We start from the raw sequence: 18,942 nt of genomic DNA on the forward strand, positions 1-18,942 counted from the left end.
GGGAGGGAGGGAGACTCAAGATGGAAGAGATATGGGAACATATGTATATATATATAACTGATTCATTTTGTTGTAAAGCAGAAACTAACATACCACTGTAAAGCAATTATACTCCAATAAAGATGTTAAAAACATTTTTTTTTGATAACTCTTGACATATTGCACATTTGTTGTCGCAGCATAATGGAGTGCTTGCTTCCCTCCATCCTTGGCAAGACACAGTGTGTGAACACATGCTGGTTTGTGCCGTTGTGTTTTGTAAAATTGGCATTGCTATGATTATGAGGGAGACAGAGTAGCTTTTCAAATATAGAAAATGTCACTTTCTGAGTTGCCTGTGAACTGTTTGCTCAGGCCCATTTCTCCTTGGGTTTTGGTCTTTTGCTCATTGGGAGGGGATATTTGTTCATTCCTTCTTTAAGCCTCCTCTGGAGAATCTCATCACCAGCCAGGTTCAGAGAAGCTGTGAGGTTCTCACAGCACCCGATGCACGTTTTTTTCCAGCTGATATCCCAGAAGGAAAGCACCCACCCTGCCCAAGGTAGCTAGTGGCAGCCCGAATTACCCAGAATAACAGCATATTAGGCTGATACCTTACTCGTGTAAAATAAGTCACCACTTCAAAGAAATTCCACGTTTATTATCTCATCTAGTCATTACCACAACACAGTGAAGCGGGTGGGACTGGTGACATTTTTCTCATTTTACAGCTGTGGCCTTATGGGAAACGAACGCCCCACCATCCTACTCACTTCCAAAAGACCGAGGCTGCGCGGAGACATAGCAGTGATAATAGCTAACATGCAATGAGCATTTACTGCATGCCAGACACTTTTCTAAGCATTTTATGTATATTAAGCCAATTCACCCTCACAGTCACTCCCTGAGATAGCATGGCAGTCATTTGCGCCGTTTGCCAAATACCTCCCAGTCTTCCAGACACATGGTAGAATTTCACTTCCCTGCCCCTTGGAGTGAGGCGTGGCCACTTGCTTTGACGGATGAAGTGTGAGCAGAAGAGACATATGTCACTTCCTAGAGAAGCTTTAGCAGCTTCATGGTAAAGGGTATGATTCAATGTGCCCTTTGCCATGGAAACCACCAATGTTTCAGGGAGTGGCTATTCCATCAGTCTAGGTCTTGGAGTGGGGATGGTGCAGAGCTGAGCCCCAGCCATCCCATAACGGACATGTAGCGTGAACATACAATTAAGCATTTGTGTGTTCAGCCATTGAGACTTTGGAGTGGTTTATTTTATTACCAGAGCACAACCTATCCTGACTGATACAAATAGGCGAGAGTATTATCCTTATTTTATGGAGGATGGAAATGAGGTCTGCAAGATTAGGTTAGCTTATCCAAGGTCACGTGAGAACCAGGATCAAATCCCATTGCTCAGGTGTAGAATCTGTGCTCTTAAACACTTGGTTCTACTGACTGCTTAGTTATTCTGCACCCAATACTGCCAGAATAATGACAATAGCTAATACTAGATGAATGCTACGTGCCAGTCCCCAAAACACTTCCTGGATGAATGAATGAATGAGTAAGTGAATCAACGACTGAATGCAAGAACTCCAGTCCAAGAACCAAGTGGGGCATAGCAGTGGCAGCTTAGGCCCATTTCTGGAATTGGGGTCCTGAGTAGCAGTCCACTTGCAGGCCCCTCAATTATTACTCTGGAGTTATACTTTTTGTTGTTGCTATTTCTGTTTCATAGACACTCTCAGATCATTCCTGTTTGACAGCCTGTGAACCATAGAGTCAGACAGATTCAGTTTCAAGTTTCAACTTTGCATAAGCAGTGTGAGCTGGGCAAGTTACTTATAGCCTCTCCACATACCAACTTCCTTATCCATTCAATGGAGTTGATAATAATAATGCTAACCCATAGGGCTGTTGGGAGACTTAAATGAGATAATACACAATGCCTGGGTTATTAAACGTACCTGTTATTATAATACTAATACTAGCAGTTAATATTTGTTGCTAATGGTAACTCAGGGATGCCACATTCTGTTGCTAAGACTCAGACCCTGTGACTCCCCTCCCCTTCCCCCCAACCCCAGATGGGCAGGGACATACCAGCAATTGGGCAAGTTGAGGGTGATGCTGGCCTGGGTGTTCGACCCAAACTTCATGTAGCCCAGTGTCCCCAGGCAGATGTAGAGGATGATGACAAGGGACATCCCCAAGTACAGAACAAAAGAAAACTGCTGTGGATGCTTCATCTGGTTTCTGAGAGACAGAACCTAGAGATGAAAGGAGGTTGAGAAAGAAAAGGTAGAAAGAAAGCTAGCAGGTTCCCCCACAAGCACAGACATCCTTCACCAGGCAGCCCAGAGTCAGGAAGGGGCCACACCCCCTTTCATCTTCTCCCACATTTTCTACAGCCAGGAGTGCCCCACTCCATCTGGCCTGATGGTAAATTCTCACTCAGTCTTCAAGGCTTGGTGTGGTGTATGGGGCAGGTGGCACCCTGTAAATGGGTACTGACTTTCCCTTCCACCAGGAGAAGATCATATTCTGCACTTTTCATAAATACTACTATTTAGACACCTAGACCAATGACTGGCTTTCATAGAGAGCACTGGGGACCATTCCATCAAACCCTACATCCATCTTACCATACCGACGCCTTCAAACGTGAAGATGGCTGTACCGAAGAACAGCAAGAAAGTCTTCCAGCTTGCCATCAAGGGTAGGTTCCTGGGATCTGGAATCTCCTGGAAGGAAGTAGAAGAAGGGCATTCATTTTGCCAAGGCGGAGAAGTCTCCCCAAATCTGGTAGAGAGCTGGGCTTGCCCGACGTCAACAGAGACAGTGTTAGAAGCACCCATGAGGTATCTACAGCTGAGTCAGCCTTCTCATCTTTTAAACAAGTTACTTATTTTTATTGTGGTAAAATATACATGGCATAAAAGTTACCATTTTAAACACTTTTAAGTGTATAATTCAGTGGCATTAAGAGCCTTCACATTGTTGTACAACCATCACCACATTCCATCTCCAGAACTTTATCATCATCCCGAAACTCTGCACCCATTAAATAATAACTCTCTATTACCCAGCCCACTGGTAATCCCTATTCGACTCTCTGTCTTTATGAATTTGACTATTCTAGGTACCTCTCACAAGTGAAATCATATAATATTTGTCTTTTTGTGGCTGGCTTATTTCACTAAGCATAATGTCCTCAAGGTTCATCATGTTGTAGCATAAATCAGAATTTCATTCCTTCTTAAGGAATACATTGTATATATTTACATTTTGATTTACCACATCTTTACATGTGGTGAAAATGGAACCCAGGGAGAAGAAGGGAACTGCCCAAGGCCACTCTGCAAGTGAGTGGCAGAGCCAGATAAGAATTCAGGTCTTCTGTTTCCCAGTTCTCTAATACCTCTTTCCCATCACTTCTCTCGGAGCCGTGAAGTCTTCTGGCTGGCACAGTAGCTATCACAGATCTAGAGGGAATGATTATTTTAATAGACTCCTGTGGGAAGAATAATGTCTACATCCTAATCCCTGGAACCTTGAATATGTTACATTACATGGCAAAGGAGAATTAAGTTTTCAGACTGAATTAAGGTAGCTAATCGAGCTAATTTTATTTATTCATTTATTTAGTTCACAGTATTATATATTTTATTTGAGAAGAAATTATTCCTAAGAGATTCATGTCGTCCCTTGAGATAAATGGGAATTTCCAGATATTTCAAATCCAAGTTTGGGAATACAATTGGGAGAGTACGAAAATGACAAAGGGAAAAACTCTTGGATATCAGAGTTATCACAAAACTTAAAGGTGAGTTACGTGAATTGTATAGAGTCAAAATCAAAGTAGAAATTCCAAGAAAAATAGAAGAGGCAAGTTCTACTTCCACAGTCTGATCAAAGACTGGCAACACTGGACTCAGGCTTTGAGCTCTGCCATCACAGGCACCTCTTCTGCCCTTAGGACAATAGGACCTTTTATAGTTTCCTTTCCAAAGAGCAATTTCAGGCCCCTCTTTAAGTCTCTATTTCTCAGACTAGATGGAGGGGTTCAGCATGGGTGTGATCACAGCGTACATCACTGAGGCTACTGCACTTGAATGTGAGCCGTGGGCAGCAGCAGGAGACAACTGAGGAGACAACTGAGAGGTGAGACGCACAGGTGGATAATGCCTTGTACTTCCCCTGAAGCTAATTTTAAAATAACGAGGTTATCCTGGATTACATGGGTAGATTCAATGTAATCACAAGGGACTTTAAAAGTGGAAGAGAGAATCGGAAGAGAGAACCAGAGAGATGGCAGCATGAGAAAGACTTGGCCTGACATTGCTGGTTTTGAAGAGGGAAGTGGGCCATGAGCCAAGGCATGAGGGCAGCTTCTAGAAGCCGGAAAAAGCAAAGAAACAGATTCTCCCCACAAGTCTCCAGAAAGAAATGCAGTCCTGCCCAGTGAGACTTCCAGAACTCTGAGATAATTTTGTGCTGTTTGAAGTCACCAGATTTATGGTAATTTGTCACAGCAGCAGCAGGAAACTAATACAACCCCAGAGACTTTCAAAGAAATGAAACTATAATGGTGAAATTTCAGGGCCTGTAATGATAGCAAAGCATGGGCTTGGGAGGCAAAATGACTGTAATTAGTGGAAAAATTACTTTCTGTTTATCAGTTTTCTTGTCTGTGGACTGAGGATAAAGTAGTATTACTTCCAAAATAGCATCGTTGTGAAGATTTAATCTATGTAAAGAATTTGGCACAAAGTAAATCGAATTCCTTTATCATCCATGTATCCCTTGTCAACCTATCACTGCTACAATTTTGGTTGGTTATTTGATTGAGATTTATTACCCCAAGTGATTGTAACCTCCATGAAAGCAGACACCTCATCAATTTTACTTACTACTGAATCCCCACCCCTTGCACAATGCCTGGGTCATAGAAGCTATCAATAACTATTTGTTGAATGACCCATTGTCCAGTGTGATGATAATGATGGTGACTAGCTTTTATAGCTTGACGGGCAGGTGTTCACGGACATCACTTTGGCAGGGGCTGCTCAGAGCAGGAGGTCACCTTCCTCACTCTCATCTGCCCGTGACAACAGTGACCCTCCCCAAGGGTCTCAGAAGCCCTGGACACTGACCCCCTTCTGTGGTAGTTTTGGGCACAGACCTGCACGATATACTCAAAGATCAGAGCCATGCTCCACAGGGTGGTGGTACTGGCCAGTGTTGAGAAGAAGGATAGCACCCTGAGGTTCTGGATAAACACCAGTAGGATCAGAAAGGGCAGGATTGCCAGCATGTAGAAACGAATGTCCAGGGTGGGGGTCAGCACCAGGATCTTCCTGGGTTGGCAGGTGTTGGAGGTCACGTAGGCTTCTTCCACCATCTGATGTGGAACACAAGGAAGGGCAGTGTAGTTAGAGGTGCCACATTAACACAGGATGCCATTAAGTTTCAATTTCAGATAATTAACAGATAACATTTTAGTAAAAGTGTGTCCCAAATATTACATAAGGACATACCTGTAGTAAAAAAAAAAATATGCTGCTTATCTGAAATTCCAATTTAACTGGGTGTCATATATTTTTATTTGCCAAATCTGGTAACCCTAAACCGTAGTACCCATGACTGTGACAACCAGAAACCCTTAGAATCATCAAATCTCAAGCCTGAAGGGTCCTTTTTTTATCTAGCCAAAGCTCTTCTTCCGTACCAAATGGTTTTCCTTCATACATCCAGAGAATAGGAATTGATTACACAGGAATATCTTCTTCAACTTTAGATAGCCCTAAAAGTTAGAAAGTTCTGAATAGTGAGCAAAACCTGTCTGCTTGAATATTCCATCTATAATGCCTTTCATAGTTCTGGCTGTTTGAGTGCACGAAAACAAGTATGCTTCCTTTATTCCATGAAACCAAGAAAGAATGCTGTGATTCATTTATAATGCCTGTTAGGAATGCAATGAAGTCAATGTTGCAACTTGTTTGCCTTAATTTAAGTCGTCTACATGACAACCTTGAGCTGCCTAAAGAAAAGCTCACCAACACTTTTCAGGCTAAAAATTCTCAATTATTTCTGATTGGACAGGATTGCAAGTCTCTCTTTCCGTCCTGGTTACACTCCTCAGATGTTGCTTCGGCTTCCCTATGATCCGTTTAAAGAGTGATTCCCAGGACTGAAAGAACTCCCAAGTGTAGTCTGACTAGGGAGTAGAAATGAAGCCCTCTCTTCCCATGATCCAAAAACTATAATTTTGCTAATGCAACCCTAGCAGCAGGAGGTCTGCTTTCCCCCACTCTGCCCAGAAGGGGCCTCTTTACCTGTTGTAAATTGTCTGTCATAAACATAAAATAAACACTGCAGAAGCCCAATTGGGTGATGATTAATAAAAAGCTGACAGTGTACCTGAGAAGGAAAACAAGAGGCAGACAGAGGGAGAAACAAATTATTTTTAAATGCATTTTTTGAGACAATTATTTCTTTTATTATTTTTAGTATTTCCTCATTTTTTAATTTTGAAAAATTTGAAGTCCACAGTAAAAGTTGAAAGACTAGTATAATTAACATCCATATACTCTTTAACTAGATATACTGATTGCTAAAGTTTAGCCCTAACTGCATTAAATATGTATGGATGAATGTGTTTATCCATACACACACACACACACACACACACACACACACACACACACACGTGCATTTTTTCAGAACTACTTGAAAATTAATTGCAGATATTATAACATGTCAACCCTAAAGACCATAACATAGTCCTCCCTTAGGACTATGATGTCCAGAAAATCAACTTCAATATACTCAGATATATAGTCTATATTTTAAATAACCCAATTCTCTCCAAAGTATCTTTTATAGCTGTTTTAAAATTTTTTTTGATTCAGGATCTAATCACGCTTCATATATGGCATTCGGCTATGTTTGTTTAGTATTTTTTTTCGGGTAGAGCTGCCCTGTACATATCCACCTTTTTTGTTTCCCTTGGCATTGGCTTTTTGGGAAGAATCTAAGCCATCTGTCTTGTAGAATGTCCCACATCGTGGGCTTAAGTGACTGTTTCCTCATGATTCAGAGAAGCAAGCACACACATAGGTGATACTGTGTACTTGTGTGTCATCACATTGGGAGGCACAGGATGTCCACTGTGATGGCGAAAGCTAGGCCTCTCTACTGAAAGTGTACATTTCCTACATTGCAACCTGGAGGTAAAAACTTTGAGATGCCACGAATAGCCTATCCTCCTCAACCCAAGGGTTTTAACATTCATTGATGATCCTTGCTGAATCAGTTATTTCACTGGTAGTTGCAAGGTGGTGATTTTCTAGTTCTGTCATTTTATCTAAGTTTATTAGCTAACGTCTAAGAAAGATATATTCTCCTTTCCTCTTTTTTTATCACAGTAAATTCAATTAATTATTCTCTATTTAATATATTAAACTCTGTTATTGTGGTTATTCTTTTGGATTCTTAAATTGTCCCATATTTGGAGATGTGTTTATTTACTTTAATAAATTTATTTATTTATTTTTCGCTGCATTGGGTCTTCCTTGCTGTGAGCGGGCTTTCTCTAGTTGTGGTACACGGGCTTCTCATTGCGGTGGCTTCTCTTGTTGTGGAGCACGGGCTCTAGGCGTGTGGGCTCAGTAGTTGTGGTGCATGGGCTTCGTTACTCCGCGGCATGTGGGATTCTCCCGGACCAGGGCTCGAACCCATGTCCCCTGCATTGGCAGGCAGATTCTTAACCACTGCGCTACCAGGGAAGCCCTGCATTTATTTTTTAAGAGAACAAAAATATGTTCCTCTACTTAGGTTCTAAGGTTTAGATCCATGTTTTTCAAGACCGGGTTGTAGTAACCATTGCATCAGAATCATCTGAGGTTTATGGTAAGAATACAGAGTCCTGGCTCTCATATCAGCCTGTTGAGTCAGAAGTTTGGCAGTGTCACATAAGACTTCAGAATAGGGATGTTTTTTCTCTTTATTGTTGAGATTTTCAAACATACATGAAAACAATGATAATAATTCAATGACTCCTCGTGTGCTCATCCCAGGTTCAACAATTAACTTTTTGCCAATCCTCTTCCATCTATTCCTTCACCCCCACTGCACACAAGCTTATTTTGTTGGTGTATTTGAAGCGAACTAGAGATGTCAAGTCATTCCACCTGTAAATAATTCAGTATGCAGCTTTAATGGGCAAGGATTTAAATAAAATATAACCATCATGTCCTTAATCACCCCTTACAAAACTAACAATAATTTCTTATATCATTTAATATTCCATCCATAGTCAGATTTTCCCAATTTTTTCAAAAATGTCTATTTCACAGTTGGTTTCTAAACAAGTCTATTCATTGCATTTTGTAATTAAGTCTCAAGTTTTTAAATCTGCTACATTCCCCTTGCCTTATTTATTTTTTCCCTTGCAACTTTAATTTTTTTGGTTGCTGTTGAAGATACCAGAAAATTGCCCTGTAGTACGTTTCACTTTCTAGATTCAGATGATGAATTCATAATATCATTTATCTTGTTCTTCTATCCCCTGCGTTTCCTGTAAACTGATATTAGATCTAGTGGTTTGATAAGACTGAGGTTCTTCATTTATCTTTCTGGCAAGGGTATTTCAGAGGTGGTCCTCTGTACTCCCTACTGTATTATAAGACACATCGTTTCCACTTGTCCCATGTCTAGACATGAGTCGATGACTACACGGGGTCAGGTGATGCCAGTGTATTCTTGCTTTATAGTTTTCCAATGACCTTTCACAATGAGCATCAATTGATGACTGTTGCTTATGTGGAATAGGTAATTTTTAATCAAACTCCCCAGGTATTTCTTAGCATACTAAAAATTACAGATCATTCGTTTAAATAAAATAGCTTCCCAATTCTTTCTCAGCTGCTGGGCCTCCAGAGAAATGGCACAGTATAGTGGATGAGAGCTGAATGTTCTGGATTTCAGTCCTTGCTCTGATCCCTGGGTAACTTGAGCAGCTTTATTGTTCTACCTGGTCTTCATTTTCCTCCACTTGAATGGGCATGGATATAGTGATCTCCAAGGAGCCTTCCTGCCTGAAAGTTTTATTCAGGGTGTCATCAGAAGCTGATAAATCTTCGTGAGAAAGGATGGACAATTGCGAGATCTCTATTATTGCTGCCCCGTGCCTTTCCTGTCTGACAATCAGAGTGACTCCTGATTGGGAGATCAGTGACCTACTGACATTCCCAAGAGAGGAGCTGCAGGAAGGATCTTGGCAGGTGAGGGACTACCTCCTGAGGGGCTCTGCTGGGAAAGGCTAACATGTTAGGTGCTTGGTCAAAACTCTGCTTCACCAGTATCTATACCTGTGACCTTGGACACATTATTCTGTCTCTGTGAGCCTTTATCACCATATTTCCTCCCAATAAAGATACACCTACCTACCTCACAAGGTCATTGAGATGATCAGAGGAGATCAGACAGAGAAGAGCATTCTGTACACCATAAACTTTTTATCCAGCGAGGGTTACAACCTAAATGTTCACCATTAGGGGAAGGATTAAATAAAACCACAGGATTGGGCTTCCCTGGTGGCGCAGTGGTTGGGGGTCTGCCTGCCGATGCGGGGGGCACGTGTTCGTGCCCCGGTCTGGGGGGATCCCCCATGCCGCGGAGCGGCTGGGCCCATGGGCCGTGGCTGCTGAGCCTGCGCGTCCGGGGCCTGTGCTCCACAACGGGAGAGGCCACGACAGTGAGAGGCCCGCGTACTGCAAAAAAAACCCCACAGGATCCATCTACACGGGGGAACATCGTGAGCCTTACAAAATAATGAGGTCAATTTCCATGTCCCAATGTGGAAAGAAATTAATCATATTATTAGATGAAAGAGCAAATTTGCAAAAAATATTCCAATTAATATACAAGAAAATACAAAACAAAATATATATTTCCATTTGTACACATATATACAGAGAAAAAGTACATGCAGAGAAAAAGTCTAGAGGAATGTTTACTGACTAGATATCAGTGATTACTTCTTGGGTGAAGAGTGGGATGGGGGATGGAGCTATCAGAGGAGATTCCCTATATTGTTCAATAGTTTTCAACAAGACCATATTCATTTAAAATTGTGTTACTAGAAATTAAAAAAAAACAGGTGAGGGTTATTATCATTGTTGTTTGCTGTTATTACTACTACTACTGTGACATCTATGACTACTACCTTCCCCACACCGAGTGGGTCCTCAGCCAGGTGTTTGGGCAGGTTTCGAGGCTGTACATCATGGCCTCTCCATAGTTCACAAAAGTCTTTTGCAGTCTAGGGAAAGGACAAGCAATGAATAACTTAAAACATTTTTTTTTTAAAGTACACTGTACTTCCGAAGTGAGTAATTATTATATATTCATATATTAATATGGGACATTCTGGTAATTTTCTAGCAACAGTGTTATTGAGATATTTTATAATGGTATACTTTTAAAAGTTTCAGAATTCTGCCTCTTTTTTGTAGTTGTCTTTTTTAACACTAATATTTAAGTGGATATTATTATTATTATTTAGGTAGACAGTAGCTGTGAATTGATTAGGTCTGCAAATAAGGGCAGAGAGGATACGAAAGTTGTGAGGTGTGCACACCTGGTTAGAGGGAGGAGAAGGGAGGGGGACGGGGTATGAGTATGGCCAAGACAGTGGTTCTGTCTTTTCTGGACTTACATTCCCTTCTTCCCACTGTTGAGGGTGTTGGAACATTTGGGATGCTTGCCCCGGACCAGACACCATGCAAAGGTAATCTTTAGCCTCCTGCCCAGCACCCCTGTAGGATGTGACACCCCAGTTCCAGCCTATCCCTCTTCCCTCATCCCTCCTTCCCTCAGTGGCCCTTCCTAAGGGACAGGAAGGCCCTGCTGAGGACTGTCAACAGAGCAAGTGGGAGCAAGTTGCCCAGGTCCCTGGAGTTAATTGCATGACTCAGGGGAGTAGCTTGGAGAGGGAAAGGGCCCCAGACTTGTCAGGGACTAGGGTTTAAGTCCCAACACACCCCCTTAGATGGCTGGGAGACCTTGAGCAAGTCTCTTGATACTTCGAGGCTTCAGTTTTTTTACATGCAGTCTGGGTTTTGGGGAGGAGCCAGTAAGAGGTGAATATGGTGATGCACTGAGAACATGGCATGATGCTTCTGTTTTTATTATTACTCAATGCACTTGGCATATGAAATATAGAGACAACTTCTTTTTTTTTTTTTGGATCCTCCCGGACCGGGGCACGAACCCATGTCCCCTGCATCGGCAGGCGGACTCTCAACCACTGTGCCACCAGGAAAGCGGCATATGAAATATAGACGAGGTCACATTGCATAGGACTGGCAAATACATTACTCTGAGGATTACAAATTCAAAAGCAATGGGGATCAGAAAGGTATCAGTAATGTGGTGAGAAGTGCTGGATATGAGACAGAATAGGGGATAGTGGAGACAGTATCCTAGGCTCTGGTACAGGTCTTGCTCCAAAAGGGGTTGATCAGGATGTGGCTCCAGCTGAATGATGAAGGAATGAAGCCGCAGAAGTGGCAGAGTGTCTGACTGGCAAGAAGGTACAGATTTTTTTTTTTATGTGAAATCCCCAGGTTTTTAAACGCTGGCGAAAAACAAAAAACCAAGGGACTTCCCTGGTGGCACAGTAGTTAGGACTCTGTGCTCCCAATGCAGGGGGTCTGGGTTCGATCCCTCATCGGGAAACTGGGTCCCACATGCATGCTGTAACTGGGAGTTCACATGCTACAACTAAGGAGCCCATGAACCGCAACTGAGGAGCCCCCCTGCTGCAACTAAGACCCAGCACAGTCAATTAAATAAATATTTTTAAAAAAACAGTAGAAGTCCTCCTAAGTATATTTGAAAACCATTGTCAGCTCTTAGGCCATGGGTCTATAACCTCTGTATTAGAGAAAAAAAAGGAAAAACAAATAATCAAAAGCAAAAATCAGGGAAAAGTTGTCATAAATGACAGAGATGTTGGAAACCTGCACGGTGATAAAATGGTCCTGGCAGGCTTGAGGGAAGAAAAAGATTTGCAGATAGGTTAAGGGGTAGAGTCAGACAGGTCTTAGAATACTGGCTCTGCCACTTCCTAGCTGTGTGACCTTGAGCGAGGCATTAAACTCACCTAAGCTTCAGTTTAATCATCTATAAAACGGGAAAAATAGTGCCTACCATAAAATTTTACTGTAAGGAGTAAATAAAAGAAGACTTGCAAAGCTCTTGCCATGTACCTGGCACAAGTAATTCTGCAATAAATTTAATGGCTGAATGAGTAAATGCGCTTAACAGTGTTTCGTGGGCTGGAAAGTACCACACGAGTTAGGTGTGATTGATATATACTCCAGATGCACCTATTTGGGTTATGATAATTTGACTTTATGATGAGCTTCATTTAATATCCCTACTTTGACTCATGAGGACTTTCTCCACATCTATGAGGACAATATTTAGATTTGCCTGCCTTGGGAGAAGCTGAGCCCTGTGGACAGAAAGCCATAAGGCTATTGGCTGTAAAGAATTGCTAATCACCATGAATTGCTAGTTTATAAATATGAAATTCTCATCATTGTTTGTTTTCACTGCATTTGTCTTTTCCTTCTGGAATTTTGTTTTGCATTACAGTTTTAAATATATAAACGTTGAGTGTTGTATGTATACTTTATTAGGGATTGAAGTGAATGATCCCTGTATTAGGGGTATCCCTAATATCCCTGTGAGCTATTCATCTCATTGCTAACTATGTTTTTTTACTGTTACTAACTTGTCCCAAGAAGGGTTTACCTGGAAAAAATTCCCCTTCGAAGGTGCATGTATTGGAGTTGGGGGGAGATGGGGGTGGGGAGATTAGGAGGAAAAGAAAGACATCTTAAGTATCTCGCATATTCATGGATATGTAGGAGCACATTTGCGTCCTTTATCCCTTTTGATTTCTCTAGATAGGGATATTTGGGCTCAGAGAGTTCAGGAGCTTGGCAAAGTTGTCCAGCTAGTTAGCAGCAGAGTTGGGTCCAGACCTAGGAGTTCCCAGGTGGGATTTTAATCACTCCCTCCACCGCCTCTGCAGTATCTAGAGGAGCAGGGGTGGTGGCCTGGAGAGGGGGCCAGCTAACTGGGTCAGCGATCCAGGGAAACTTAGCACACCCTGAGATGGAACCCGGCACCAAGTGACAGAGAAGCAGGACTCTCACCTCTGACTTAGGCGATGAGCACAGTTCAACAGGATGACCATGCAGTGCACAGTGAGGATCCCGATGGCAAGCAGGCTGAAAGGACCGACCTGGAGGGGAAAGGAGATGTGGGCACAGTGAGCCACAGGTGGATTGCTCCCCTACCTGGCCCTCTCCCTGCCTGGGTGCTAGGGTCCCTCTCATAATAGAGATTTGGGGATGAGAGCCCCTGCCTGAATGTCCTTGTGCCCCCAGATGCTCTGGCCTGAATACCCTTCTTGGCATCACTGCAAAGTGGCTGCCCAACCTGTGCTACAATACTTCCAGTAACAGAGAGCTCACTACCTCCCAGACAGCCCATGCCTTTCCTCATCGGCCTTTAGTTCCGCTTCTAGATCTCTCATTCCTTCTCACATCCCAGCCCTTACCTCCTCCAAGACGCTTGAAGACCAAGGTTCCTTTTAGGGATTGGCTTCCTTCCTTTAGTACAAAGTTATCAAAAGGGGCACTACTGATATTTTGGGCCAGCTGATTTTTTTTTGTTGCAGGGGGCTGTCCTATACATTGTGGGATATTTAGCAGCATCACTGGCCTCCACCCACTGGATTTCAGAAGCACTCCCTCCCCCGCCTCTCCAAGTTGTGGCAACCAAGGATGTCTCCAGACATTGTAAATGTCTTTGGGTAAGGGGGTGCAAAATTACCCTCATTTGAGAATCACTGCTCTCGTATGTCTACTTTCCATGTCCCTTTTATTTTTTTAACAAAAAATTGTATGTATTTAAGGTGAACAACATGATTTGATATACATACACAGAGAAATGATGACTAGAGTCAAGCTAATGAACAAGTCTCTTCCTCACATAGTCTCCATGTTTTTTATGTGCGATGAGATTAAAAAGCAGCGCTCATTATTAATCATTATTTCCCAGATGTGATCACAACGGCACAGAGCAAAGAGGGACTCTCTTACCCTCTTTGTGCTGGACACCTGTGCCTTTATAGATGTGACCTGTGCTAATATCACAAAGAAATTTGAGAGATGAAGAGCACCACTAGATTGCACCAGGATGTAGCCTCCCTATAGCAGAGACTCTTTTGTCTTGTTTATATCTATATTCCCAGGGCTTAAGAATAGTAGGTGCTCAATATATATTTCTCAAATGAATCATGATTACAGGTTCTGATGGGAGATGGAGGGTAAAGAAATCACCTAATAACTCTTAGGAACCAAAATCAAAGGATAAAAGAGTTATCTTAAAAAGCAAAGACCACACTGGCAAAGAGAGTTTGGTTGAGGGCCATGTGGTAATAATGCTCTTCAGAAGTTCTAGAACCCTGAGAATTCTAAAGGGGAACGTCCCATCTCTGGGTTGGAACTGATTCAGATTGGAAGTCATGTCAGTAGTCAGGGTCTCCATGTGACCTTTTTAGACATGAGGGCCACTTTGCAGGCCTGGAGAGAAGGAGAAATTAGTTTCAACTAAATGGAAACTATCTAATCAATTCCATGGACACAAATTGGGACTTCCAGTGTGCCAGTCTCTATAGCAGGTATTGTGGGGAGGTATAAAGATGAATTAGAGAGTACCTGCCCTCAGAGCTTTCAGGTAAGTGAGGAAGATAGGTATTTTAAAAAATAAGCATGTTTCATCTTTGTAAGTGCTAGAAGGATTCCAGGTTAGGTATATATAAGTTCTAGAAAAACACAAGGTGAAGGAATTTTAATCAGAAACAGTCAAATTTTACAGAGGAGGTGGAGTTCAAAAGACAGAAATAAGGGAGGAGGTAACAGCATATGCAAGAAGACAGAGGTGGGAGGGCACAGGAAGTGTCAGGGGATTGGTAGAGAATTCGTTATCCTCATCTTCCAAGCCACTTTCTCACAATCAATCACAAACAGGAGTCACACACTCAAATGCCTGGAGGGGCCAGGCTGCTGATATAAATAAATGAAATACCAAGGATATAATCCTAGGGAGTTGGGAGAACTGTGGCAAAGTAGATTCTGCATCAGTATGCAAGTATGGTGAGTCTTTAAGAACAATGGTGGGGAAGGGGAACTGGATGGAGGTGGTCAAAAGGTACAAACTTCCAGTTATGAGATAAAAGGTACTGGGTGTGTATTGTACAACACAATGACTTAGTTAACACTGCTATATGGTATATTTGAGAGTTGCAAAGAGAGTAGATCCTAAAAGTTTTCATCACAAGGAAAAAACATCTATTTTTGTAACTATATGGGGAGATGGACGTTAACTAAATTTATTGTGGCAATCATTTTGTAGTCTACGTATGTCAAGTCATTATGCTGTACACCTTAAATTTATACAAAGCTGTATGTCAATTATATCTCAATAAAACTGGGAAAAAAAAAAAAAGAATGGCTTGTCTCCTCCAGGCATGCTCCATTTAGCTCTGGGTTGGCTCCAGTGGATTGATGCCAATAGGCTCATTTCCTATTCCAAAGGGTGACCCCCTAAGCAATAGGCTTATTGCCCATTGATAAACAGTACTAAGGCCTTAGTGACCCGCCAACCCTTTCCCCCAAATGGGTAGACCTGGTCCCCGTTGCACAGGTCCATCTTACCAATAAGCCGGCATTTTTCATGGCCAGAGGAAGTCCCAGGAGCCCCGTGCCAATGTTGCATTTCAATAAGTGAATCAAGGTTTGCATAATCCTGTAGGGGGAGCATAAGGCAACAAAAGGGTATGTTAGCAGAGGGAAAGGAGACGCAACACTCAGGCTTCTTTCAGCCTCTCCAGGCACCCTGTGGTGGGAAGACAAAACCAGATGAAGGGGACTCTGGTTTAACTCTCAGTTCCCAGGATCTGTTCTGGAACCTCTGATCAAGGGCTGGTGCTTGTTCAGGTGACTCAACAAATATTTAACACACACTAGGCTCTAAAGAAAAAGTTAATAACCATTGCTACTATTCTGGATAACTCCCTAGTACCAGTTTATTCATTAATGCATTCAACGATTTCTTTCGTGATACTTTCACTCAAAATGTATTGAGACCTACTAGATGTTTGGCATTTAGATAGACAATGGAAAAAATAATAAGAATTTTCTCAATTTACAGGTAATTATCGCTGCCCAGTCATTTATTAATTCATTCACTAGAGAAACAACCGTCTGCCACCACATATGGAGTATTTATTGGTTCTAGTTCACTCTTTCATCCAATTACTCAACAATATTCACTGCAAACTTATTCTGTGCTATGCACCGGATACAATTTAATAACAGTTGCTAAACGTGCATATAGAACACTTACTATGTGCCTGGCAGGGCGCTAGGTACCAGGGTTCTAAATGTTCTCCACACCAGTGCTGGCAGCACCTGCTCAGGCACCACCAGTCCACTAGGGAGGGGGAATGTGGAACAGGATCTTGAGAAGAGAATCAAAAAGGAATTGAAATGAAAAGTTGACTGCAAAGGACTGAACTGCGGTAGGACCACTGGACTCTGAGTTCTAGCTCTGCCATTAACCGACTGTGTTTGATCACTATTTTGGAAAGGCCCCTCAGCTGCTTACATCTTCTGTTTGTTCATCTTGACCTGCCTACCTCCCAAGGATATAATAAGAATCAGAAGAGGTAATGACGTAATGAATCTTGGCATTGTGAAGTGCTTCACAGATGTGAGGCATCATCACCATCACCATCATTATCATCATCATCCTCACCACCACCACCACCTTTGGTTTGGCCTTATGGTGCTCACCTGTTTGAAACGGCTTCCTAAAGAGGAGACAGAGCTGGGGTGATAGAAAAAAGGCAAGCAAAGGCTGGTTTAAGCAGGCAGTGGGGCCCTCTCCTCCTGTAACAAAAGGTACCTGGAGGAGGACATTGGAGGCACCTCCTTGTGCAGCCTTTGGACTGTCTGGAGGCAGCCCGGAGGGTGGAAATAAACTGACCAAGGTCACATGGCGAGTCAGTGCTCACATCTCCTGGTCTTGTCCTGCTGGTTAGGGTGTCAGGGCTGGGTCAGGTTTTGGCATTTCAGTATTGCCCAGGGAGAGGGCTGGGGCTGAGAGAAAAGAGTGACTTCCTGCATCTCTTTGAGTTCAGACTTTTCACCTAAGCAAAGGGGGTGGTGGTGGTACAAGCTGTCCCTTCACTTCCAACAGAAATTTCTATTTCTTGGTAACTGCAATTTTTGAAGAATATGTCAAAGTCAAAAAAAAAAAAACCCAAAAAACCCACCCTATTTAAAACAACGTTTTGTCAATTCTTTGATAGTAATTTCTCCAAAAGATGTGCCCCCTTCCTGTTCTCCATCCCTCCATCTCTCATTTCTTTCCTATAGCAGCGTCTTGCCCAACCTGATCAAATCTCTTGGGAAGGGTGAGATAAGGGTTTGGAGAAAACATTGCACCTCAGTTAACAGCATCATAGAGCAGGGCTGTGAGGAGTAAAACACATGTTGGGAGCTCCCAGAGACTTAAAAAAAAGTTTCTATTTTTTTTTCCTTGAAAAATGATACATTGTCATTATAAAAGGAAATACTCAAATTCCACCAATTGGAAAAAACTACTTTTAACACTTTAACATTCCTCTAGGCATCCTTACTTGTCTATAAATGCACACAGATTGTACACAAGGAGAACCATTATAATACTGTATTTTAATTTTCTTTATGACTAGTATGTCCTACATATTTTCACACAACCATAGATTTCCTTCATCGCTCCTAATGGCTGTATTGTATCCCACTATGTGTATCATACTTTAAATAATCTCTCGTTGTTTCTCAATTGTCAGTATTACAACCAGATCTGAGGTTAAGATCTGGCTTCAATAAAATTATCATTCATACCTGCATTATTGTCTCCTTAGGAAAAATTCCTGGAAGTGGTATAACTGATCAAAGGATTTATTTATTTATATTTACTTACGCTTAAAAAGCCCTAAGTAGGGGAATTCCCTGGTGGCGCAGTGGTTAAGAATCCACCTGCCAACGCAGGGGACACAGGTTTGATCCCTGGTCCGGGAAGATTCCACATGCCACAGAGCAACTAAGCCTGTGCGCCACCACTACCGAGCCCGCGTGCCACAACTACTGAAGCCCATGCGCCTAGAGCCCGTGCTCCGCAACAAGAGAAGCCACTGCAATGAGAAGCACGCGCACCGCAACGAAGAGTAGCCCCGGCTCGCTGCAACTAGAGAAAGCCCACGTGCAGCAACGAAGACCCAACGCAGCCAAAAAAAAAAAAAAACAAAAACCCTAAGTAACACAGTATGAAATTCAAAAGGTAAAACAAACTAAAAAATAACCCAAAAAAACCTTATGTAGTGAACATAAATGTCTCTTCTATCTCTGCCTCTCAGTCTCCCAATTCTCTTAGCCAGAAGCAGCCACTACGGCCAGTTGTTTGTGTGTGTGTACTTTAAAAGAAAGCATAGGCCAAATAAGTATTTGTATGTTTTATATAAATATGTGTTAGGATTCGACATATATTACAACATCGCCATCTAGAAAGGTACTAGCTTAATTCTTCCCAAAAGGACACGACAGAGGGCGTTTCCTGACATCCTTTCAACACTGGGTATTGTCATTTACAATCTCTCTATACCATGGATATTATCTGATCTGATTACTAAATAATAGTCTGATTGGCAATACAGCCCTGGGGAAAAGAGCCACGTGTCTGAGTTTATGGGAGTAAAAGTAGGGACATGGGTCTAGGAGGTGAACTTCTATTTCCTGGATGGGTTTGTATGAGGAAGGGAGAGGGAGG

At 42.3% G+C, this 18,942-nt stretch overlaps 1 protein-coding gene across 3 annotated transcripts in view; it reads right to left on the bottom strand.

Annotated features, from left to right (window-relative positions):
- SLC36A2 (solute carrier family 36 member 2) overlaps positions 1–18,942 on the bottom strand; it is an 84,540-nt gene that overhangs the window by 9,747 nt on the left and 55,851 nt on the right. For 2 of the 3 annotated variants that reach the window (XM_024749991.1, XM_024750011.1), the window contains 7 exons: positions 15,786–15,876; positions 13,218–13,306; positions 10,214–10,309; positions 6,321–6,405; positions 5,168–5,386; positions 2,628–2,726; positions 2,086–2,252 (listed from right to left, as the gene is read on the bottom strand). In XM_024749991.1, coding sequence (XP_024605759.1) covers positions 2,086–2,252; positions 2,628–2,726; positions 5,168–5,386; positions 6,321–6,405; positions 10,214–10,309; positions 13,218–13,306; positions 15,786–15,876 — 846 coding nt within the window. Of the gene's footprint in view, positions 1–2,085; positions 2,253–2,627; positions 2,727–5,167; positions 5,387–6,320; positions 6,406–10,213; positions 10,310–13,217; positions 13,307–15,785; positions 15,877–18,942 lie in introns of those variants that run through there. The other variant, XM_024750031.1, reaches the window with a different exon arrangement.

Source organism: Neophocaena asiaeorientalis, unplaced genomic scaffold (genome assembly GCF_003031525.2).
Source record: "Neophocaena asiaeorientalis asiaeorientalis breed wild unplaced genomic scaffold, Neophocaena_asiaeorientalis_V1.1 scaffold548, whole genome shotgun sequence".
Lineage (NCBI taxonomy): Eukaryota > Metazoa > Chordata > Mammalia > Artiodactyla > Phocoenidae > Neophocaena > Neophocaena asiaeorientalis.